This window comes from Notothenia coriiceps, unplaced genomic scaffold (assembly GCF_000735185.1).
Source record: "Notothenia coriiceps isolate Sejong01 unplaced genomic scaffold, NC01 NC01_scaffold00019633, whole genome shotgun sequence".
NCBI lineage: Eukaryota > Metazoa > Chordata > Actinopteri > Perciformes > Nototheniidae > Notothenia > Notothenia coriiceps.
This window is the reverse complement of record NW_011352334.1, coordinates 176,984-202,519: the sequence shown is the minus strand read 5'-3', so window position 1 is coordinate 202,519 and position 25,536 is coordinate 176,984. Positions and strand designations below refer to the sequence as shown.

The 25,536-nt window shown below is 39.4% G+C and overlaps 1 protein-coding gene across 1 annotated transcript; it reads right to left on the bottom strand.

Annotated features, from left to right (window-relative positions):
- Positions 1-2,992: 2,992 nt before the first annotated feature.
- On the bottom strand, positions 2,993-16,093 carry LOC104952142 (myomegalin-like). Its single transcript, XM_010778901.1, has 7 exons — positions 15,795-16,093; positions 8,701-8,777; positions 4,931-5,054; positions 4,613-4,779; positions 4,148-4,259; positions 3,117-3,152; positions 2,993-3,010 (listed from the first exon to the last, which is right to left on the bottom strand). Exons 1-7 carry the CDS (start codon positions 15,975-15,977, stop codon positions 2,993-2,995), a joined length of 717 nt encoding a protein of 238 aa, XP_010777203.1. The 5' UTR covers positions 15,978-16,093.
- Between the last annotated feature and the right edge of the window lie 9,443 nt (positions 16,094-25,536).

Here is a 25,536-nt window from a genome sequence, read left to right as displayed (position 1 = left end):
ACCACTCTACAGACATAAATAATCATTTAGAAAAATTATATTATTTTCTATCGATCATCACAACAGAAAGAAAGGGTTCATTCTCTAAAGTACACTTTTGCTGTTGGCCAACGTTAGTTGCCTTTTTTAATTTCTATGCTCATTTATGCATGTGCTTTCCCTGGCTACACTTCAAAGACAACTATTTTATATTTCACCTTTTGACCCCATTTATTTTAAAGCAATAGTTACTTTTCAGATAAAGATACCATTAAAAAAAAAGACAAAATCAGTTTATAAAATACTGGTCGATTGTTACATGTTATAGGGGTGCAAATTAATTATGATTTCCATTATGACCAATAAGGTTTTCTCCTTCTATTTTGTATTATTAAATTAATTTTGTCTTTTAATTATCTTTTTGCAATGTTATTATTGTTCGGGGCTAAGAGTTGAGTGTGTTAAGAGCTTTCTGTCAACCATTTCAGTTTAAGAGTGAGACCTCATGAAGCAGCCTGGACTAAACCATTTTACTGGAAAGAGGAGGGATGCTGATTCTGTACGGTCTCTTTAAAATAAACATTGGGATTTCTCTCGGCAAAGATGTAGAATCAATTAACTTTCCCTATTTTTTATGAATTATGTTTAAAATAAATCGATGAGTTCCCTTCAGTTAATGCCAAATGTAAACAGTTTTTGGGTCAAATGATCATGATAAAAAAAGACAAGCTTTGCCTGTTCATAATGTGTTTCCATTCCTGATGTTAACCAACACAATTATAAATTGGTATTAAGGTTTATTTATTAATGTCCATGTTTATGATGCATGAACTCTCTAAGATGGCAATTTGATCACGCGGTAAAGACAACAAATTTAAAAACAAATCAGATCTAAAAATACTTTTTATAAATGAATGTGGGTTTAACAATAAAGGCACCAAATTGTTGTTTTTTGGAAATGTAACTTTGTTTAAGATTACTTGAATAATACTTGTAATCTTCCTTAGTGTAATATTCGTATGCAAATATTAATATAGATTTACATTTTGTCTTTTCTTATTTTGATTAAATGTTCTATTATGGAGCTCTATCTGACTGTTTACATTTTTGGTTGCTTTTAAGGTGTTGTCACCGTGTTTCTGAATGCAAATACATGATTGCCTTGTATTTGCAGGCTGATGGCTGATATCAATTAACACTTGCTATTTTAAACACTTATCATGTATTTAATGCCAATAATGTTATGGTGATGATGTGTACCCTCTGAAAATTATACAGCACCAGTAAATAAAGAGATATTTTGTTATATGGTCACGATGGCTCACGGTGCTTCTGCTCGACCAAAACTGCTGCATTTAATCTTACAAAACTGATTATTTTCTGCGAGAAAATCAGATCAAAACATTGTGTGACAAATTATGTAATTCCAAATACAACACTTCCCATATCCATAAAGCTTTTTTGTGTCAGTACAACACTGTGTGCAAGCATTGAACTGACAAAAAACTGTGTTTGGCCTGTATGTTTTCCATAAGCTTCATTCAATTCTCGGAATTGCCAGTAATTAGTTCATGCATTTCCCAGGGGCACCCAATTCTCGTCCAGCCTCCACTGTCACAGCATACAATGCAGGAGGGAGGGAGGGGTGGGGGTGCTGGAACTCCTGTCTGTGAGTCACATGACCCTTTAAGGAGAAAGCTGATGTCATTCTCAACAGACACTTTCAGGATACTTTTCCCACATATTCACAAGTCTTCATCCCTCTTTCATTATCGCAGCAGAGTGGATGTGTTGTTGATACAACTGTTCTCACATGTGATTTGTTTTCCTGTGTGTGTGGACCTCACGGCCCTGACTTTGTTTACATTTGTCACCCTGCAAGGCCTCTGGAGACACCACACCAAAAAACTGATCGGCTGGAATGAGGCACGCAATCAAAAATCAATTAATCCTAATCAGAGACGGGTGCCAAACACTGCTGACGGACACACTCTGAGGTTTATTTTTCTCAGAGTGGCATAAATACCAAAGTGTGACAGTGGTGAATTAGCGGCCACCCAGACAGAAATGCTGATTTTCCTCTCTCAAACAACGACTTATTGCCCTGCCAAGTAAACAAGTGATTCCTTCTGTGCACGCTGCAGCCGTTCCCAGAGAAACTAGTCCCTGTGTGTCGCAGCCAGCTGACAGTGAGCTGATTATAATTATAACTGGTGTCAGTGAGGAGACTGAGGATGAAATAGAATAACTGTATGTGAGAGCTGAGTCTGCAGCGACAAGATATTACAGAAAGGAAATGTAGGGGCAGCCAGAAACGTTGTGATAGCTCAAATTGCATTTAGGGTAAAGCATTTTTAAATAATGTACATCAACAAAAGGCAAAGGTGCATGATCCTATAATGTAACCTGCTTCTGATGCCACTTCTTAAAGTTTTGGCACAAAATGTAGTTTAAAGATATTTAATGTTTTGGTTTTGTGCTTAAATGTGGCTTATTCTGAATAAATGTCCCTGATCCAATTACAGGAAAAGGAAATCTGGGGCCAGGAACAATTCTAGTTTTGAAAAAATCATATTTACAATAATTATTTAAATGTACATGGACTGAGAGAAAGAAAGAGTGTTTTTTGTTTGAGTAGTAAATGAAGTCCTAAAACCATACTTGAAAACCATTTATGCACTAAAGAAAGTACTAGAAAGAGTTTTAAATTAATGTTAGTTTGTGAACTATTGGAAAGTTTAAGCTGAAGCTTATTTTACGAGTTCATCTCAAAGATTTCATGCAGAAAAACCCATATGCAAAATACATTTAGTGGAGTAAAAAGCACATTACTAAACACACTAAGATAAATGTGGAAGAGAGGTCTCCCAAACTTAAAATAACTCAAGGAAACGGCACTGTTAAGCAGTAATCCATACAGTGTGGATCACGCACCACTAGATGGAGCTACATCTCTATAAGAAGGACTAACTGGGAACAATGGGAGTCATGCAACATTGTCTCAATTGCAAGTTTAGGTGTAAATCAGACCCTGCAAAAACAGCTCAATGACAAAATACACAGTAACGATGTGAGTGTGTGCCGCACATATAAACACATTTGATTCATACTCGGCGTACAACTGTTTTTCTTCCTACCTGCATCTGTGTGCAGACTCGGCTCTCTCCATGACTCTGTTGGGGGAAAAAGGGAAGCTCAATCTAAAATCTGTTTTCAAACTACTGTACACATCTTGACCAAATTAAATTGATACTTTGTGCTCAAAATAAAGCATTCATCACCTCCCACCCCCTGTTATCCAGATCAAATCCCAACCACCGACATATCAAATACCAAGTGCAGTACTTATTATAACCAAAAACAAATGATCTACAGTGATCCCAAGTTTAGGGTGCTTATGAGATGAGTACTTTTGTTTGTCATGATTAGTCATATATGCACATGTTTCCATCTTCAGGTTGGTTTGCAGCTTATCCGCTTTGTCAAATTTCCACTGACCCACATGTGGATATAAAAACAGTTTGTATATCTCCGTCAGCCTGTCTGGGGTTTGAGCCAAAACACAAAGATGGAAGGTCGGAAAGCAGGGATGAGGCTCACCTGAAATGTAGCCCAAAACAAGCTCACCTGGCTGGGTCACCTCAAAAGCCTGACTCAAGGTCTTAACCAGATTTTAGAATGTATTCTTAATTGCAAAGACTTTCATTAAATACAAGCTAAGTTGTTGTTACAGTGCTAAAGTAACTATGCATACAGTATATATAAATACATATACAGTATATATATATGTGTATGTTTACATGTAGTCAGGATAATGTATAATGCATTTAGATTATAGTTACATTGTCAATAATTACTTCATTACATTTTTGATTATGTCTTTATAATGTTGCAATGTTTTGAAATGATGAAACATTTCATAATAACCAATAATATTGACTCATCAAATGTGAGATATTCAAAATGCATTTAATCTACATTGAACATGTTTTGAGATGTAAAGACAGATTTTGTGAAACTCAATGTGTGTGGCTGCTTCCATATCAGGAACAATATTTTGAATTAATCTAAAAGTATTCACATACAGTAGATTAAAAAAAGCTTGTTAATGATTTACAAAATGTGCCATGCAAAGTGTATTCAGTTAGTGACTCCTGAGCAAACATACCACTTCTCGTTCTGTACTCTTGGCAGGAGAGGAGAGATGGTGAACTTTGACATGGAGCTCCTCGAGCTGGAGACTCAGTGAGTGTTTCTGCTGTGTCAGCCCTTCTATCAGCCTGAGAGAGATAGAGGGGGAGGGGGGGGTGAAAGGTGCAGTGAAGTTCACAGATCTGACCTCAGGGGTCAGTTACAGTGTGTAGGTCAGAGCTCTGGCTCTTTGTTCCAGCCATGAATCAGTTGTCATCAAGGTCAGTCGATATCAGTGTCAGCAGCACTGTCAGTGTTGGCAGTACATGTACACACATTGTACACACATTAATAAAGCAACAAATAAAACAGTAAATACATTTCTGTTTCTTAATCCATAAGCTGTGTCAACTATGAATTGTGTCTATTGTGCAAGGGTATAGTACAAGCACAGCTAGGACTAACTCCTGCATGCATTTCATTGATGGCAGGTTATAGTCACCTGTCTTTGTCAGCCAGGGCCTGCTGGCTGGGCTGTCCACCTGAGCCCCCCCCCTCCTCCTCCTCCATCCTCTCCACCAGCTCTCTCTCTACAGCCAGGCGGCGCTGAGACTCAGAGTCCGCCAGCGAGGTCATCCTCTCAGCCTCACCTCGCGCCAGCTCGGCCTCCTGAACGCAACACAGAGAGAGGAACATCAGATCCATGCAAACCTGACAAAGGTTCTTTCTGTCATCTTCTGTTGTGTGTGTGCGCGTGTGCGTGTGCGCGTGTGTGTGCGTGTGCGTGTGCGTGTGTGTGTGTGTGTGTGTGTGTGTGTACCTCTTGTAGCAGCTGAACTTTGGTTTCCAGGATTTCCTGCATGTGGATGATCTCCTCCTGCCGCTCCTGCAGGCGACGCTGCAGCTCTGCTTCATTCTGATTGGACAGGCTCTCTGCCGTCAACCTATGGGGTTGTTGTTACAGAAAAAAAAATTTTAGCAGGGAAGCTGCTAAATGTAACTTTAAGGACATAACACATTGAAGCACTTTAATAAAGTTTGAACCAAATAAAGTCGCTATTTTGTTAGAGAAACCTTTAAGTTACTAAATAATAAATGTGTACGATAAAACCAGCTGACTTCAGTAGCAGTTGGGTTTATTTCATTGGCTTCTTTTCTGCCTCGTAGACAGCAAACACTCATAAATAATTCATTTCTGGTCAATTAGGGCAGGGTGTCAGTATCAACAGGAGTCACAAAACACTTAGAAGGTCATAAAGTACTGCAGGGCATGTATCTGTCTCTGCTCTCCACTAAATCTGATACTTCATCGCCAGTTACAGAGACATGCATTTAGGACATCAGTAGCAACATGAGTTTTATTGGAAGTTATTCTTAAAGAGGTGCCGTGTCACTCTGTCAATGTTGAACGTGATTTAAATATTACAAATCTGTATTACAAGTTAGGAACTGGCATCAATGTGGAGCTTGTTTTTCAGTGTTTACTGAAATTCAGCTATTCCCCCCAAAGGGTCCTATTTCTCTTGATTGTAAACAAAATAATTAACCAAAGAAAGAACTCAGGGGCTCATGCAAACTGCTAAGGGGGACTATACATACCTAAATTCAGTTTGAAGACGGATAGGCTTTATGTCGAACTGACCACTGAGTTACAGCCAATTAAGATACTGGTTGATTGACCCAAACCATTGGAATGTAAGTATAGCTGCATTTGAATCATTGAAATATGCTACTTGGAAAAAAAGATTTTGCAAAAAATACAAAAAGAACAATAGCAACATCTGAGTTAACCACTGGTGTAGATGTAGATCTTATTTGTCAGGACAACTCAGTGTGGAAACGCGTATTAACCAAAAGCAGATTAATAGCTCGAATAGAAAAAAGAGAAATAGTTATTTCAGGCTTTTCCAAGGATGTGATCAACAAAATGTGGAATAGTACAATAAACAGTGAAAGGAAATAGTTAACTACTCACATTCGGACACATCTCCTTTCATGTTGCAGTTGCTTTGTCAAATACCTCTGCTAGTTTATTTGGGAAACCCTGGCATCACAAAAGGCCACATAGTGATGCTGTTTGATCTGGATCCAAACAGAAAACTAACCACTTGTGTCTGGGTTCATTGCCTAACTTTCCACCAAATGTCATTGAAAACTGTAAGCAGGTTTTTCAAAGCATCAACGAAATAGACCCTCCTCGGTGGAGGTTAACAACAAAAAGACTTAAACGGAGTGACGTTTGTCTCCAGGGGAAAGGAAACAAGGATCCCAGAGGGAAATGTCTCCAGTCTGTCACTGCTCCAGCACTCAGCACACTTCAACAGCCAGAAGGTCACACTCCGCTCACCCTCCTCACATCTATCAGTCAGGTCTCTGTTAATAGCTCTAATGATAAACTGTGGCCACAATGTTTATTTATAAAACAGCAGGGCAGGGAGAGCCTCAGACCTGACCCCGCTCTAAACTCCACTCCAACATCCAAATGCTAGAATTGCTGCTCCTTTTCATTATTTTGACAAAGTGCTAAATTGACTGATTGTTCTAATTACTGCCCAAATTGCATGGTAACACTGTGTAACTGAGCCAATGGTGTTTTTCTTACGGCCATCTAGGAAAATCATCACTGGTAATGGACAGGTGGTTGAAATGTGAAAAACACCATGTCAATAGCTTTCTACAATCAGAGAAGACAACAGTTATACTTTTCCCTGTACAACAGGACTATCTCTAGTATCTAAGTATTTTGTAAGAACACATCGTTAACCAATGGCACAAAAACTCCAGTAAAAAAGGAATGTGTTGCATAGACAGCCCATTGGCCTTGGAAGAATATTCATATTGTAAATCTTTGTACTGGTTACATTGTGACCACATCAGTGTTTTATTTACATGAACCTAAAAGAGAGGTTCATCACACTCAATATTCTGAGACAGTTTTAGATAAAATAAAATAAAAATTCTGCCTCCAAACCATTACAATAAAAGGTATATGAAATTCATTGCAGAGCTTTAAGTATTGAAAAATGGCTAAAATAAAAATTGAAAACGTTAAACTCTTTATCCAATGTCATGGTTTTAATTTACAGTAGATGTCGTAAACATATCACATTGGAACTACCTTTTACTAAATAAACAAGCTACATTTGAACCCGCTAAATATAGCACCCTGCACATAGAAGCTTATCATCTTCAGACTGTAGCTGATGTGTTTGGAGGTTGTCCCATACAGAATGTACAAAACTGACATCATGTAGAAACATTTTTAAACTTCATCCATAACTTACTGTACATTGCATAACATATATATTTTAACACAAACAATGATCTTCTCCATAGCCTAATCAAGTAACAATGTAATATACGGAATTTACATAACAGAACTTCGAACATGTTTTGAAGTCTAAAGAACTACTCACTACTACTAATGCAGGTTAAAAAAGATGTTAAATAGTTACCCAGTGTGTACAAATGTAACATCAAGGTAGACTGACCAAGCTGTCCTATTTTTATAGTGTCTACTAATACCAATTTACCATAATAACATGATGAGGCTGGCCAACAACAATGTCTCTGACCCCAACCATGTCCTGAACAGACAACATGAAATGCTGCCATCACATTAGAGATACAGTGTCTCGTGATTTTACAAGGTTTAACCAATACAATTAAATAAAGAGTTAAATCAGATAAAATGTCTTGAAATATTGTCTTCAGTGATTGTGAAGTTACATTAAATGTCTTTTTGTTTGTTTCTTGCCTAGATTATCTTATTTGAAATATGATTTGTGTTAGCTGCCCCATTAACCAAGCTCTTGCTCATACTCATACATAACACTGGTGGAATAAAGTATTATAGTGGCAGATAGCATTCAAAAACGTAGTTATTAGAACACATTTTTTTGGTATGCAAATATGTATGTATGTGTGGATATCATGACAGGAGGAGAGGCCTTAAAAGGACCTGACGGACAGCTGACCACCAGACAGGTGCTGGATCTCAAATAGTTCCCGACTCAACAACACAACAAACCACAAGCCACCACTGCCCTTTCTCTCCCTACTCCCATACAGCGTCCCCCTTCAAAACAAACCCACAGTGGGTCCCTCACACCTTCTCCTCCTCCTCACCCTCATCCCCTCTTCATCCTCCGCCCCAGAACACAGAACCGCTTCATCCTCTTCAAAAGCATTTCAGTTCAGAGTACATACACAGCATTCCTCAGGGCTTAGTGCGTGTTGTCATAGCTAGGTGAGTGTACGGGCCAGCAGGCTCGCGTGTGATGAGAGGAACCGGGTCCCGAGGGCCCTGGGCTCTGATGTACTGATGGACTCATGGGAAATAATCTAACCAGCAATGAAAGGACTGTTTTGGTAGTTCACTTTCCCTGAAGACGTTTCAGAAAATCTCTGTGCAGAACAAGCGGTCTTAACTGTCCTGGAAATGTAATATACTGAGAGTGAGTGATTTGTTGGATACATTTAGAGGTTCAGGGCCTGGGGGTCCACAAACTAACACAGTCATGGTCACTGAGAGGGTGAAGAGGGGTGACACAACATGGTGATCCATGCAGGAAGAAGGCAGATACTCACAGAGCTTGGTCCAGAAACTGCTGTTTCTCCTCAAGTTCCTTTTTCAGACTCTCCACTTCAACCTTCAACATGATGTTCTGGAAAAGAGAATCAATAAACAGAACAATAAGAGTTAGCAGATAAGAAAAGTGTATCCTTTTTGTATTCATTGTCTCAGTGGGATCAGTTAAATATGTATTTTAAAGCACATTCGATTTCTGGCCTTAAAATCGTGTTTGCAGAGCCAGAATGGAGTAAAAAAATACACTTGATAATATATAAATAAAATTAGGGTTTGGTGATATATTATGTTATCATTTTATGATACGGTGGCCATAAAACTGACTTTTTGTGCTGTAAGGAGATATTTATGGAGTAATTAGAATTTCCTCCTTGCAGTTGTTTCAGCCAACCGGTCGGCAGTTTAAATTTACATCCATGTCCGTTCAAGATGTTATCACTTCATCATATGGTCATATTAAACAGCATATTTGTCCAATGTGTATTTATGTAGAATTGTATTGATTCTATGTGAGGTAAAAGTGACCTTGATCTCCATTAAAGGGGACCTATAATGCGAAATGCACTTTTTTATGTCTTTTATTCATAAATATGTGTCCCCGGTGCGTCGGGAACTCACGCAGCATCAGAAAATAAAACCCTCTCTCTTTTCCTCCGTACCCAAATCGTACGAGCGGATACAGATTTGCTGCCGATCTGACGTCAAATCGGCAACGGACCCACAGAAAGTTGCTATCAGAAACAATGCCTGACGTGTTTTGGACGTAATCTCGTCTTTGTTTACATTGCAAGCCTCGCTAACACTCAGAGCCTAACCTGTATGTGTTTAAAAGCAGGAAATAAAAAGCCTCCCCTCGTGATAACCCAAAAGAGAAAAAGCATTTGAGGCTGTTTCAGAAATAATCTTTGATGTGGTTTAGAACAGGATGGCGTTTTATCACAGCAGAAATGTAACTTTATCTCCGGCAGAATTCTGACAGCGATTAGCTCCGCCTCCTTCTTCTTTCTTCTTTTTCAAGCTAAGGACCCAAAATCCGCGTTTCTCTAACAGGGCTGCAAAAGAGGGGTAGGAGCAGTATGAGGCATGGCTACAATGGGTGAACTGTTTGGTATTTTAAGCAAAACACTTCACAGACCTGTTGTGTATAGGTATGGCTCTACAATATATTTTCCAATATAGCATAATAGGTCCACTTTAAAGTAGTTTATCCTTCAGCAGATGGACAATCCGAAAATAATGCCACACTCGCAGTTGTCGCCACCTTGGAGGCATAAAGGTGAATGCTGTTAAGATTTGTATGTGCATCATGTGAAATTATCAATAGTTAGTCAGCAGTAAATGTTTCACTAACGCGGTCTTTGTGCCAATCAGTGAACTGAGTTCCAGTCAACAGTTATTGATATGTTGTAGTCTATGAGCAAGGGAAACTAAATGCTGATTTTAAACTAAGAATATTAAGAGTTATACTAAAGCAATAAATACAATTGATCATATTGATAAATGACATTGTGATACTCCTGCTGATTCTGGTATTCTTATCAGAATGTCCAACTATTGTAGTGACACTGATAAGAGAAACAGCAACAAGCAGTGACACAATTAATTAGTTATATGTTAGAAATTTCAAATATTTGATATCAAACCTCCAAACGTATACTTGTTGTTGTTTTAAAGCACTGTGTCATACATTAAATTCATTTTATTTTATTAATCTATTGCTTTCTTACATAACTTTGTTTTTTATTATCATCTTTCCTATGATAGTATATCAAATAATTTAACCTTATCAGAACATGTAATGGCTTTTATGAATGGTATTGCCTCTTCTGTGTTAGTAAATCTCATTGGTGTTGTTGTTGTTGTTGTTGTTGTTGTATGTAATTGACTCAGTGTCATTGTAGATGATGGTTGCCCCACAAGGATGTATTTGAATAACTGACTCAAGGCATGAATAAATTAGCAGAAAAATTTTACGATCCAAGATGTTACGATATAGGAAAAAATAGTTTTCCTATATTATGCCTTGCACAACAAACATATGTACAGTTATCCAATGTAGGAGAATTAGATTTTCCCATTTGAAGTTATTCTCAGAACTTTTGCAGAGAGACACAAACTGAGCTTCCTGAGTTACACGAGCCGACCTGCCTCTGAGGGAGCTCTGTGCGTCTATTATTAGCTGGTAGGGATATCAGCACCTGCTGTATCTGTCTCCCCTGCAGCCCCCCCCCTGTGTAACATCAAGTGTAACATCAACTCCCCTCCCCTCCCCCTGCACAGCAACACCTCCTCTTTTAACTCTTGGCTCTGAACGCAGCAAAAAACTGGACGGAACTGGCCGTCGCAACACAGGTATCTGCCTGCAGTGCTTATTTATTTTGTACACATCAATCTGAAGTTAATGACACACTGACACACAACACAAGGGTAGCTCTTTACTGTACATGCAATGGTACACATGAAACTACACTAGTGGAGTTCAAGCACAGTGTGCACACATTGATGAAAACAGCAGGCCTGAGGGCTCCACACAATGTGGGTCATTTGGTCTATATAGTGGCCGATAGAAAACAGGTCAGACAGTTACTGCAGGCCACAGTTTAAACAACTATTACCTTAGCAGACATGTGGGTCTCTTTAGATTCACTGCACTCCTGTTTGTCCCAACCAAAAACAAATCTACCAATTCCCACTGAGAAAACCCTGAATAAAAATGTTGATGAGCTTCAACTGTTTTTTACAGCCTGTCCTCCTACAAAAAACGACCAGAGAGGTGAAGTCCCTCCCTTTCCGGTGGACCTCCATGGGACCTTATTTCGGAAAAACTATGTATTGAAGTCAATGGCGAGAGAAAAGTTATCTTTTGATCCCGTTTGAATTGTGCCACGAATTACACATATGATGTTTGTTAATTTAAAAGATAATTTTGCAAGTAAAAAAAAAATGTTTTGCCGTAAAACTGTGAAGTAAGACTTTTTTTGTGTGAAACCGCTCAATGAACTACATCTCTGGTCTCGCACAACAACACACATCACCAAGATGGCCGTCACTACTGTCTTGCCAAACAAGGGATTGACTACCCTCACTATCACCACAAGGAAACACGTCCAGAAGAATGTCATGCAAAGCTGCCTGCCTGCATGTCTTCCTTCGATTCTCCCTGAACTGCCTGATCTTTTTCCTTTTCAATGTTAACCATTTGTGCAGATAGCATGAAGTAGAAAAGATTGGCGATGCTAATGTAGCGTTAGCATGTCTCTCCGGGGGTATCCGGGCTTAAATGGTGTATTATAGAATGATCACACCGGTGTGACAGTACTCTTCAAAGGGTTCGCGAAATATGACTACTCTTACCGTTTAACATTTTGGGTTACTTAATGTTACTTCATATTAAGGCTAATAAAAATGACAAGGCTAAGGCTGTAATGCTAACTAACGTGGTCACTTACGCGACTCTGGGATTTGTAGTCTTTCTAGTTGCGTATTTTTCATAGTCTTATATTTCAACAGTTTTGCGACAAATTGTGACTTTTTTTAAATGGAAATTATGTTTTAAGATTGACAAACATCATATGTGTAATTCATGGCATAATTCAAACGGGATCGAAAGATAAGTTCTCTCTCCCCATTGACTTCAATACATAATTTTTCCGAAATAAGGTCCCATGGGTCGGGCCTCGGAAGTAGATGGGCGTGACTTCGCCTCTCTTATACATTGTTGGTCGATTGTTCAGCAGCTTATTACGACCCATAGTCCCATTTTAAAGTATAGCACCTCTAGTGGTCGTGTAAGAAACAACATACTCCCGTTGATTGCAAACGCTCCGGAGGGTCGTTTATTCACAAATACCCCTCTCTGGAAAATCCTAAATTGTGGAATAGTTTGGCCATTAAAATGCTTTTTGATTAGATTTCTAGCGAGAAGTGTATATTGTACTTTTATAATCTACGTCCAGTGGATGTGTAGGATCTAAAGTTTGATAGATATTACGAAGATGATTTGAGGTCTCGCCAGGAGAACGTGTACTACGTCTTTACGCAGCGTCCATGTAAAGTTGGCGTCAACCCTCACGGGGTGAAAAAAGTATTTCCGGTCTCGAAGTTTTCATAATAAGTATTCCCCTCACTGTCAAATGATTACATAGTGATATCTGCATTACTCATCCACTAAAAAACATCAGTTTAACGGACAGTCATCAAGCCATCTGATTGGTTCTTCCGGGATATACTGGCGTATACCACGGTAGATTGTACTTACTTTTCCAGCACAAGTCGTATCCTCGCGCGTCTGAGAAAACCGTCTAGACCGTTGGGCTGAAAAGCAAACTGCCTGTTCGGCTACTGGAACAAGAAAGCAGCGGGAATAACGGGCAGAAGCCCTCCTTTTTGACGCTAGCGGTCCAGACATAGACATCAACCGGCACCAGTATTCAGTGTGGCAGTTCCTTTGGCTTTAGGCAGGGGTATATCTAGATACTTTTGAGGTGTTGACATCTGATTGTGTACTTTTAAGCAAGCAACGATGTTTTCCAAGATCTTTGTAATCAGAAAGAGGTCGCGCAAACGCTATCGCCATCAATTGCTTGCTTTGACTTGTCAGTTTATAATATATTCTCAATGTCTCCCGTTACGAAAGAACACTTACAACGCTACAATGCAACATTTAAGATTAACTTCGACCTCGGGGGGGTCTCTACTAGGAGGAGTGGATTTGGCAGTGCCATTCACAAAAAAGCACCTAAACTACTACATGCAGGAGCTACCGTGAGGCAGGTAGACCAACTGGAAACAGTACCACCATTCTCACAGCTTTCTGATGCGGGTCTTGAAACCAGAGGCAGCAGAATTGATGACCGTTAGTGGCCACAGGTGCGAAGCTCTCTCCAGAGCTACGGAAGCAATCTCGGGGACCGGAGAACAGTGGAGCATTTCTCGCGCACGCCAAGCAACAGCCTCGAACAACCACCAACCTATACAAGTGCCACGTACAGCCATGCTACTGATGCTGGACAGTTTTTCAGTGGATGCACAATAAACAGCAACATACACATTAATGTAAATAAACAGCCAAATAATGGATCAACGCTCTCTGTCTAATATGTTCGCTTGCTGTTAGTGTTGTTGCATAGCAACCACCTTGCACTATGTTTTGTGCAGAAGGCAACGGAGGGACTATTTTATTTTGAACATCATTATTTACTAATAAAAACTATTTAAATTAGAGTGTGTATTTTTCTTTCATATTGCCACACTTGGTAACCGTTTTATAAAAGCAATAGCTCACTTCAGGCCGTGATATATGCTCATTATATCACAGCTAAGGGGGTTGTCGACCCTCCGCTTCGCGAACCACGCCCCTTAGCTGTGATATAATGAGCATATACCACGGCCTGTCGTGAGCTATTGCTTAAATATATGATTTGTAAAACATCACAGACAGAAAGGTATACCCGTCATTTAACGGTAAGCTATTGAAATTCTGATTCCATAGATGTGTCTCCCATCACCCAAAACCCCTGACTATTCTCTCAACTCAGTATTTACATTCTTATATTCAAAGAAAATCAGTAATATCTTTAAAAACTACAATTCCTTTTCTATCAGCTGTGTACCGTTATGGTGTAAATACAGCCTATCTACCAATTGGATCAAATATAAAAGTCAGCCGAATTAGTGTTGATACTACGAGGAGACATATTGTGTGAAAAGAAATGTAAGATGTTGTTTAATTGCTGATATATTTATGATCCACGTCACATAATCAGTTTCGGCGGCATTTCTTCCAGTTTGTCCAAAGGTCTTCTAATCAGGGCCCTATAAATAAAGAACTACGGCAGATATGTCAGCTAAATGCAATGTAATGTAATGTAATCTAATATGTAATATTTAATGCAGCCAAACCGTGTATTACAATGCCGTTATGTGATGACTTCCACAGAGAAAAGCAAGCACACTCGGAGTAACGTTTTTTTTAATGTTTTCGGATTTCATAATTATCGCATATACACCAAATGACAACATCAGCATAATATAATTCAAGTTGTAGTCCAGGGTAGACATTGTTCGTAAAAGGGCAGACATTTTCTTTTCATTTGAATCTCTCCTTACTCACCTCTCAGTCTTAAGCCCCTCCCACTAGACAAGCACAGGCCTATGAACATGCGTCATTCAGTCCTACGAGTACTATTCATTCATTTTACACCTCACCCTAATCATGATGCTTATGACATTCTACGAAATGACAATCCTGTCTTCTTGGCAAACTTGGTCTGCAAAGCCTTTTGGGATAACATATTTTGAATCCAGGCCCTAGTGAGCTACCATATTATCAGAAGTGTTGTAAAGATAGAGAGAATATGCTGCTAATAGTTTAGCCTGCTGCTAACTCTAGCCGTTATGGCTGTGGCTAAGCAGAAGGCTACAGTTAGCAGAGGCTAAGCGATTAGCAGCATTCTCTTTCCATCTCTGAAATGCTTGGCAGACATAGTCAGAATCACTTTTGAACGAGTCTGTCTTCCCCTATTTGTTTTCTTTACTTTACAGTTCTGTTTTTTCTTGAACAGACACTTTTTCGGCAGGATATTTCATTATTGAATCAGGTTTTCACTGATGGGAAATGCACATGCACCCGCAATTAGAAAGCCAATAGGAACAACCTCTTTTTTAAATGACCTGTGATTGGCCAAAGTCAAGTTTTTCTGAAGCCTTAAACCAAACCCTGAGAAAGTGCAGAAAGCAAGTTTCGACAACTTAAAATACAATATGGTGAAATGGTAACATAGAACTTTTGCCATTAATAAACTGCCTAGCCTAGCTTTAAGTGGCCAACCAGCTGCTTTGCTCTGACAGCACTGAGACAGACTGCAGTCTCTCTGAATCAGCCTCACAGAAACTGACAGTGTGTATGAAGTGTTGCAGAGCAGCCTGAGACCTGCTGTCAGTTCTAATAACGTCAAACACGAAGCTGTAGCTCTGGAAACAACAAGGCTTGCTGCACTGCAGAGCAGATAGCTACAGTACAGCTTTAAGTGCATGAAGAAAGAGGTTTTTGATCCTTTCCATGCAGTTCACAGAGTTTTATTGTCTCACTCACCCTCTTGTGCACGTCATCGCCGCTCTCCTCAAACTTCTGCTGGATCTTCTCCTCCAGGAAGTAGATCCGCAGCTTCAGGCTGAAGTTCTCCTTCTTCAGGTCGTTCAGGTGCTGCGAGATAGTGCGACAACCACGGAAACCAGAGTTATTCATGATGACAGGTGGCTCTTCTGTAGGGGGCATCACAGCCCCCCATTTAGTACCGCATAATATGTGGAAAGACAGGGCTGAAGAGTAGCAGCACTGTCTACTCTAGAGAATCAAACTATAGTGTTGATACGAGATTTGCTCAGTCCTGCTGTCTCACATCAAAAGGCAAGAACAAGAAACCTAAAGTGGACCTGAGCTCCTCTCAATTTGGGGATGGTACACAGCAGAGGATTATGGGAGGCGAAGGGGGGGCAATGTTTCCTTTTTTACCACTAGGAAGTCATGCCAAGAATCTGAGGCAGGAGAGTGTGTGTGTTGATAACACAAGTGCTGAGCTGCTGTAGAAACCTCTCAACATTCAGACCTGTGAATGCTTGGGAGATTTAGTTGGTGTGCAACTCATTTAACCTTTAATAAGGACACAATGCAACATTTTCAGAAGTGGTCATTTGTTTTAACACATTTAACCTGTTTTAACATTTGTCTAAAAACACAAAAATATTCACAAAAAAAAGAAGCAGATGAAGCGTTATTCCACTAGGAAACCTTGTGAGTGGTTGTGAGCTGCACACACATCTGTTTGCATGTTTTCCTTTTTCCTACAGTTGACTTTGGCTTCTTTTAACCATGACCATGATTCTCCCTGACCTTATAACCAAATAGTTTTGGTTGCCTGAACTTTACCAAACCTTAAACACAGAGCAGTGAAAGATCCTCAAACAGTTGATCTTCGGAATAGTTTTTGAAGTCAATACTTAAGATCTATTGTTGTTTATCGAGGAGGACTTACTTGTATTTTTCTGTATTTAAACTGTAGTTGTACCTGAGGCATTAGTGATATGTTTCCACCAATTGTAAAAGAGCTAGCTTGCAAAATGTAGTAAAATCGATGATATACAAGAACAGAAAGAAAACATGAGGCATGATGTTTGAATTACCCTTAATACAGAAGAATTACCACTTGAGTTTTGTTAAAGGTCTTCCAATATACAAAAGAAAAACAACCAATGAAAACCAGACAGTTTTAAAACAGAATCCACATTACACAGAGAGGTGACTGGTATCTGTGGTCTAATAATATGATAAGATCAGAGAAAGGACAACTGGTGAGCCGTTTCCTTTTACTGTGAGAAGAGAAGCTTCACTAGGGTTTGGGTAACTGACAGCTGCTGGAGGTTCTACTAAGAGTTAGAAGTTAGAAGACACCCAGTGATGGAGAACTGCAGGGGAGAAAGAATCCAAAAGGTTCTTACTTTGGTAAACATCTTTGCCCTTGATGGAAAATGATCAAGAAAAGATGGGAAGGATGACTTGTAAAGAGTTTGGATAAAAACATTGTATTGCATTGAGAGACCGCAATGTCTGCTTTTCTATTACGATTTAATTTGGTGATTTGCAGGTTGAGGATGACTAAATGTCTGAATTTAGGCGAGACACTCTCCTAATTTACCTACATGAAACAAGGTTTTTCATATAGGTCAATTAGGAGAGTTTGGCCCTTTTGAGCTATTTTCCAGACTAGAAAAAATAAAAAGTCCAATATACACATTTTAAATGTCTAAATAAATGTTAAATTAGCAAAACTAAGCTTATAATGAGCTTAATGAAGTAGCTCCTTCACTTTGCATTCAAAATGAATTTCAGCTCACGCTCCTGATAACATACGAGAGAAAAAAGCCAATTAAGCATTAACACTGCTCCTAACTCCCAGGTATGATCCTTGTTTGTACACAACCCATGAGTTTCTGACCACAGGGAGGCACTAACGCTCTTCCTGAGCTCAGAGTCTCAACACCTTCAGATCCCAGAGAAGCAGCAGCGACCCAGAGGCTATTTACAGAAGCCTTGGCCCTGCGGCTGTCACTGAGGAATGCTGAGAGGCTGATCACACACAGAACAGACTGACTGACGGCAGATTACAGCTACACACCAGCATATGGCAAAATGCAGGAACACATGCTGTATTCACATTCTGCACATACTGAAAAAATATATGCAGATAGCTTGAATGGGAACTAGTTTGACTAGTCTGCAAGGAGGACACACACATCTCCAGGCTGGATTAAGCCCCTAATATCAGTGTTTCCCTTGTCAGTTATATTTAACACCAATATGTTTGTGTTGCTTTTAAAAACAATGATATAGACCACAAAAGTATCACTGCAGATCTGTGTGAAATAACCACACATTTGTTTCTTGTAGGAGCCACATCCGTCAATAGAGCGAGGATAGCCGTAATTTTCCTCACTTTTAATTTAGTTCAATTTGTTGCTGGGAATTTTAACGTCTTCTAAAGGTCTGAACAGATAAATGGCTTGTAGGAAGCATAAACAAGAAATATGTGAATTTGGATCTATTAAAAACTGCTATACTGAGACCTTATTTTATAGTTCAAACAGAGTAGAGTGGACACAGAGGGATTCCATTTGGATTTGGGTGTAACATTTTCACTAAGTGAAGCCTTGTGTCACATCAAAATGTAACATCTCGTTTCAGGGTCAAGACACCGGTTTGGAATATTCCTGTATTTAAAAAGAAGAAAGATAAAGTATAACAAAGCGTCATACAATTTGCTAATAAAAAAAAGGTATCTGTTGATTTACCAATGAACAAATCATTACATATCTTATACATTATTATTGTTTTCATTATTGTTGTGATTATTAACCTTATAATAACAATTATTATTATTAGTCTGTATGGAGAAAAAGTAACTCTCAGCAAAGCAACTTAAGGCTATTTTATTTGGTTACATAATTTTTTCTTGTTTACTGTTTGATTTATTTTGTATTATTTTAATGTCTGACAATATTGAAAATTGTCCATCAAAGTGAATTATATTTTTGTTATCGCACAATAGAAGAGTTTTATTTTTTAGTTGCATCTGTTAGAATACCTCGGGAGGACTCGGCTTTGCACAAACAAAGACATGATTTTTAATATTGTATGAGTAGTTTGTCATTTTCCTGCAGCATTGTGTGTATTGTATAAACACAGTGTTGTCTCAGTGGACAGTTATGTCATGAGAACCCCGTCCAACACTTTAGGATGAACTGGAATGAACTCTGAGCGCTCAGAAGAACGTACTTTTGGCCACATCGGCATCAACGGGTCGCTGCGTAACGTCCAAACACACACACTGAGCACTAAGAAGTCTTATGAAGGAGCAACATTGTCCAGATAGTTTTGTCAATATCCAATAATCAAAAGTAGAGAATTAACCAAAAATATATTGCTGATGACAACACTTCATAACAATCTCAATTCGACAGAAAACTCAAACCACAATAACTCTTCTTCCAAAAAGCAAACCAGACGAGATTTGTTGGTTGTCATCTCACTCTGGACATATGTTGGAAGAGCTAATCAAAGATTAAAGTGGACACACTCCCAATAATTATTTTTGGCCAAAACCATGAAAGGAATTGGACATAAGCGCATCACCTGCACTTAAAACTGAAAACCTGTAGTAGACAGGAGTTGAAGAAGCGACGCCGACCGTGTCTGCTCATCCAGAGGTCATGCAGAGAGAGAGTATTTATTACAGCACAAGGTGCCCGTGAAATGAAATCATTTTAATTCTGCAGGATTTTCCAACATCAGAGCATAATCCAATATGAGAGAAGAAAGCATTAGAACACTTCCCAGGCTCACGATGTTCCAACTTCTACCCCACTGAGTCGTATTATTTGGGAATAAACTCAGAGCCTTTTATTAAAATATAAAAGTCCATTTTTTCCGACTGTCCCTTTCCCATTCCTGACCATTTGAAGGCCGTTTTGTTGCCATGGCAGTGAGCTAACCCCTACCTCCTGCTACATCTTTGTGTCAGGAGAGGTTTAAAAACCATCTCTACAGGAATAGGAGTGTAATTGGGAGTTTGCATGTTACTGTGTGACTGTGTGTGTGTGTGTGTGTGTGTGTGTGTGTGTGTGTGTGTGTGTGTGTGTGTGTGTGTGTGTGTGTGTGTGTGTGTGTGTGTGTGTGTGTGTGTGTGTGTGTGTGTGTGTGTGTGTGTGTGTGTGTGTGTGTGTGTGTGTGTGTGTGTGCTTTGGATTGGCAGAGCGCTGGGAGTTTTCCTCCTTTACCGGTAACAGGAGCTCCTTGATGCCAGCTAGCTCGACAGTTTCCAGCCCCGCTCTCCGGCAGTGCCAAACCCCTAATGCAATTCTGCAGGGGGAATGTCTGATTGTGTTTATTGTGCTGCCACGGTCCAAGGGAGACAAGGCGGTTAAAAAGTTATAATTTGTAAACCTAATTAAATCATCAAGAGAGCCACTAAAAATATCCCCAGGAGCTAATTAAAAATCCTGGACAGAAAGAAGGGAGACAATGCAGCAAAGCTCCTATTAACGTCAGGTCATTTTAAATGATAGATCACCTTAATAAAATAAGTTGCGTATATCTGTATGTAATGTACAAGGCTCTAGCAAAATAAATGCCATGGGTCTTAAGGCCCAGATACACCGGCCAGTCACCTGAGAAGTCGCCGACACCGACTGTTGCGTCGCCGGACTCTCCTGCGTATTTGCCGACTTCGCGCACTGGAACACACTGCAAATCCGACCCGAGCACGTATGAACTGCGTATAAGTGAGTGGCAATAACTTTCCTTACCAGCAGGCGGCGGTAGTGTGTATTCATCATTCAAAAGAGGCAACAACCGGAACAACCGGAAGACAGAGAAGAAGAACAGACTCCATGATATAAACAAACAACAAATAGCGTTTTTCTTTCCATTTTCACTCTCGTCCATTGAAAACCTGAACGAACAGGAGCTCTATAAACCGATGAGGTGAAATAGCCGTCCGTGTGTGTTCCATCTTCCATTTTAAATCATTTGTTTACCTCCCTCACTTCCGTTAACGCTTCTCATGCACTGATTCGCTAGCTGAACAGCCAATCAGTGTTATCCCTTTGTCCGACTTCCGGTGGTGTTCTCGACGCCGATTCAACATGTTGAATCGGCAAGAAAAGGGGTCAGGTCGGCAGAAAAGACCCGACGGTGCGGCGCACACGACTCCGAATAGGCCGTGCCAACGCTCATGTTCGGCCCGACTCCCATTTACTGCAGATTTCGGGCCGGTGTATCTGGGCCTTTAATCAGTGTTGGGCAAGTTACTTTTAAAAAGTAACTAGTAATAGTTAGATACTGCTCTCAAAAAAGTAACTAGTTACTTTATTAGTTACTAAATTGTAAAAGTAACTAGTAACAAGTTACTTTACTTTAAAAGATAATAAAAATACAAATGTTTGTGTTGTTTTGTGGCACAGTAAGACAATACTTTCTGTCCTGCGCAGTTTACATTTGACCGTAATATTTGTTGGGTCCTTTATCCCCACAAATTGAAGATATTGGTTATATCTCCAAGTTGTAAATGCGCTGCTGCTCTCGCTGATACTTGCATCTGCCATTGTGTGTGTGTGTGCTGGTTGGTGAGCGTTGCCGTGTGTGTGTGTGTTAGCATTAGCAAGTGTGTGTTCGTGTGTGTATTTTCCCCATAAGGCAAGACCCGCCCAACTCTGTCTCTGATTGGCTTACCCTGAAATGTTACCCCGCGTTAACCAATCATCACTCCTCTCTGGCTACTTTCACTTTTCCATGGTGCTGTGAGAGGACATCGCTGTATTCGCCTGTAAATTACATCCGCAGGGAGATTCGGTTCAGTTCCATCACATAATATAACGCAGTAACGCACCCATTTAAATCACAGTAACTATAACGGTGTTACTTAATGGGAATAGGTAACTAGTAGCGCTATTAGTTACCGCAAAAAGTATTTGCGTTACTTTGTAACGCGTTAGTCCCAACACTGGTCTTAATAGTAAAAGGCAATGGGGAGGTTTCTTGAATCCACATTCCTCCTAATGACCAGAAAGGGACGACTCCACAATTGCAGAAAAAAGTCTAGAAGTCTATGAGAAAATTACCCTTACGGCCCGTCCACACTACAGCTTCGACAGCTTCAAAAACGGTTTCCAACGCGTCTGCCCATTCACTTTGAATGGGGTGACGTCAAGTTGCCTCGCTTTTCGCCGAACTGAATTGTGGGTAGCAGAGCGGAGCTTTCCTNTGCTCGCATAAAATCCCCGGGTTTTTTTGCTGTTTTATTCTCAATTGATTTACTAACTCAGTAAACATTCTCCTAACAAGTTTATGGTCTTTATGGACTCACCTCAGCTGTGCCTACCAAGCCACAAACTGTGAAAACAGAACAGAGTCAAGTATTCTTACAGTTTGCCATATTGCTAAAAAACCTAACACAGGAGGATTAAAATATACATTTAGATCAAGTTCCCCTTACTATGTCACATCAAGGCTCATTAGAATATACAAAGGGGCACCATATTTTTTTTGCAAACCAGTCAGAACAGATTGGACTTTTTAAGGCATAGGGTGATAAAGGTATATTCAAACAGCCAGTAAAAAGTCTGGAAGTCTATGAAAAATTGACCCTTTTCCTCAAGTTTTCAAGTCAATCCCCTCAATATAGTATGATTTTCACTTAAAGTAAAGTAGCCTAAGTAGCATAAAGACTGAAAGCTGTTTGTCCGACACATCAGAAGAATTGTAAACATGACAATGTGTTGTTTAAGGCTTTTGTGCTGGCGTCATCGTGCCTGTACAGAAAGTTATCAATGACGAAAATGCTTCAAAACCAAATATTGTACTGTACTATAATGATACCTTTCGGTCACTACTCTCATCTTAATGACACTTGGTTTCAGTCTACGTTCATCAGGTGCCTAACAAAGGTTTAAAGGTAGGTTAAGAATACATGCTGGCGGCCTATAACTAAGGCTCGATCCCCAAATGTAGGACTGGGGCTCGAGTCTGGCCTGTGACTAATCATTGCCTGTCTCCCTTTTTTAACTCTGTCTCTTCAATCGAGGCTATGGTTGCCCGAAAAAATCTCTTTAAAATAATCAATGAAAGGACACAATCGAGGATGCTGTGGGCTAAGGGAAGATGCTAACTGCAAAGGCTAAAGCAAGCAAACTATTGGCGCTTATTCCAAAGCTTCCAGATCAATCATGTTCACAGATGACAGAAAAGGGAGAGGAATCGGGTTGAAAATAGCTTCAGTTAACATCTTAACAGTAAGTGACTGACTGGTGAATACACATAAATCACACAAATACTCAGGGCCCTCTCAACACCTCATATTAGCATGTGTCTTCGACGAGTGACTATAAGAGGAGAGATGAGTGATATGGTTAGAACAAAGTGAGGCTTTTAAGTCAAACACTTTGATAATCCATACAAGATTCAGAAAGAAAAACGACCATTTACAAAACTGCAAATACAAGGCCAGTGTCTTCCATATTCAAAACACCAAAATAGTGTGTGATGATTTGAAACATTAAATCACCCAGAGAGCTGTAGCCTTCAGAGGTCACACCACTGTTATTAGTATTGCACAGTCTGTGAGGCACATTACATCTGACCACACACACTGAATCCATATAATACAGATTATTTGCAAATGTTCATAATAATGCCAAAGTCCCTGCATCAGATCACGTTACACTTCACCCTTAAAATAGATTAATAAAGGCCCTTGGCTACTGTTCTCACACTGTTAACAAAAACCAAATACAGAGAGCAGCTTTTAACAAGAGTGTAAAATAACACAATTTATTTTTCTAAAATGGGAATATATTTCATTTTCCAGGGAATAATCAGTTTTCCTCACACCACCAGCCTCATAATGACAGACAAAGCAGTTGGACTCTTGTTCAAAGAAAAAATAGCTCAGAGTTCAAAATGTATTTAAGGGGAAAATGTATCAAATAGTAGAACATTTAAAGACTGGCTGTCTCCGAAGCAAAGGCGGCTGAGGGGCGAGAGGGCCGAACAAAATACAAAGTGATGTAATGCACTGACATCAGTCTGGAGGGCAGAAGAACCAACTACAGAGTGTTGAATAAGCTAAAAGGTTACAGCGATTTTCACAGAATAAAACAACTCTGTATGGCAGAATATGACACAATTACAACAGTACTTCATTTTTAACTTCAACTTCATAGGTGAATATTTCCAGCCAATGACTCCACATTTGTAAAGGTAACAATATAGGACTTAACTTAACTTAAAACAGATGTTTAAAATATCAAACATTTAACCCCTGTGGTAAACATGGCTCTATAAATGCTGTAGATTAATCCTAAGTGAGTATGCCATTATTTTTCAAGGACAATTAAAATGTATCTTGGACCAACATAAACAAGCAGCTAACCATTTGTGATATACTGTTGCTCTGAATTAAGACATATTTTAGAGATAACTACAACTACCGATGTTTTAACGCTAATAAGCAGACGTAAACAATACAGCAGCAATGGTTTAAGAAGTCTTTAAAGTTTTTATAGTTTTGTTTCAGAAAAAATTTGTAGATTTAAAAATATGACATGTATAATATATTAAATGATAGGGGTATAATACATACAGAATGTCAATTTGGGATTAAGTTACAGACAAAACAACTACATGAGAAATGTTACTCCATTACTTTGATGCAAAACCACTATAAATATATGGCAATACTGTACTTCTCACTTTTTGGTAAAATTATGGTGATTTTATCTTGAGTGAACAAAATATGAGATTGAAAGTCTAAATCAAACAATCAAAACAGCTTTTCTTGACCTCAAGGAACCTGATTCGAAACTCATCTGTGGATCACATACTTTAAACTGACACAGCTGCAAAATAATCAATGTGCTGGTCGTCCATTTGTTCAAACCACAAGACAACAAACTGAGAGCTCATAGGAAGTCTCACTTCTATTTTGCACTCATACATTACAGATATCTGAACGCAGACTTTATCTGCCTCTTCTCACTTTCCACTCACTCTTTGGTTTTGATCAAAAATCATTCCCAGATGTGGTGGCAGCAGCTGTATACATGTATGAGTGAGGGATGGTGTGGTGTGAAGGAGGTGGCAGTGGAGGGTCTATCAGGAGGGGGGGTCTTTAGCTCAGTGCCAGCCTGATGTACTGCCCCAATAGATGAAGGCTATCCCGTGGCTTTTCCAGCCCGTCGGTCTACTTATATGTGGTGCCAAAAAAAAAGACAACATTTAGAATAAAATACCCCTGACTGTGTGTCGTGTTATCTTTGAGCCGCCGACAAATCTACATGTTAAATGGGACATATCATGAAAAACTCACTTCATGTGGAGGGCCAAACGAAAAAATGTGACAACGCAGTCCAGTTTCTAACGGCTGAATCGCTAAGAAAAAAGAACCTGGTATTTATTAAGCAATTCAGATGTGGCTCCTCTTGCAATGTCACGTGCAGTAATACTTCAGAACTACAAAGGGGAGCCATATTTTTAGAGAAAACTAGTGAAAACAAACTGGGTTTCCTACAGGACATAAAGAGACAAAAACATTTGAGGCAGAGGGTGAATGCAGGTCAATTCAGACGGACGTATGAAAACAAAATTAGTTTTTTGAACTTTAAAGCATGTAAGGATGTATAAGTACGGTAGAAACCTTGAATACAAGTATGGGCCTAAAAATGAGGATATATATCACCTTTAAGTTGCACATATCCTTGTTTATTAAAAACCCTTTAAGATGGGT

What these genes read in the sequence shown, in the direction of transcription:
- LOC104952142 (XM_010778901.1), bottom strand. Translation starts at nt 15,977, where the DNA reads ATGCCCCCTACAGAAGAGCCACCTGTCATCATGAATAACTCTGGTTTC. An exon ending in CAGTTTCTGGACCAAGCTCT is followed by an intron (nt 5,055 to 8,700) that starts GTGAGTATCTGC and finishes ACAACCCCATAG; the next exon opens with GTTGACGGCAGAGAGCCTGT. An exon ending in AGAGTACAGAACGAGAAGTG is followed by an intron (nt 3,153 to 4,147) that starts GTATGTTTGCTC and finishes TTCCCCCAACAG; the next exon opens with AGTCATGGAGAGAGCCGAGT.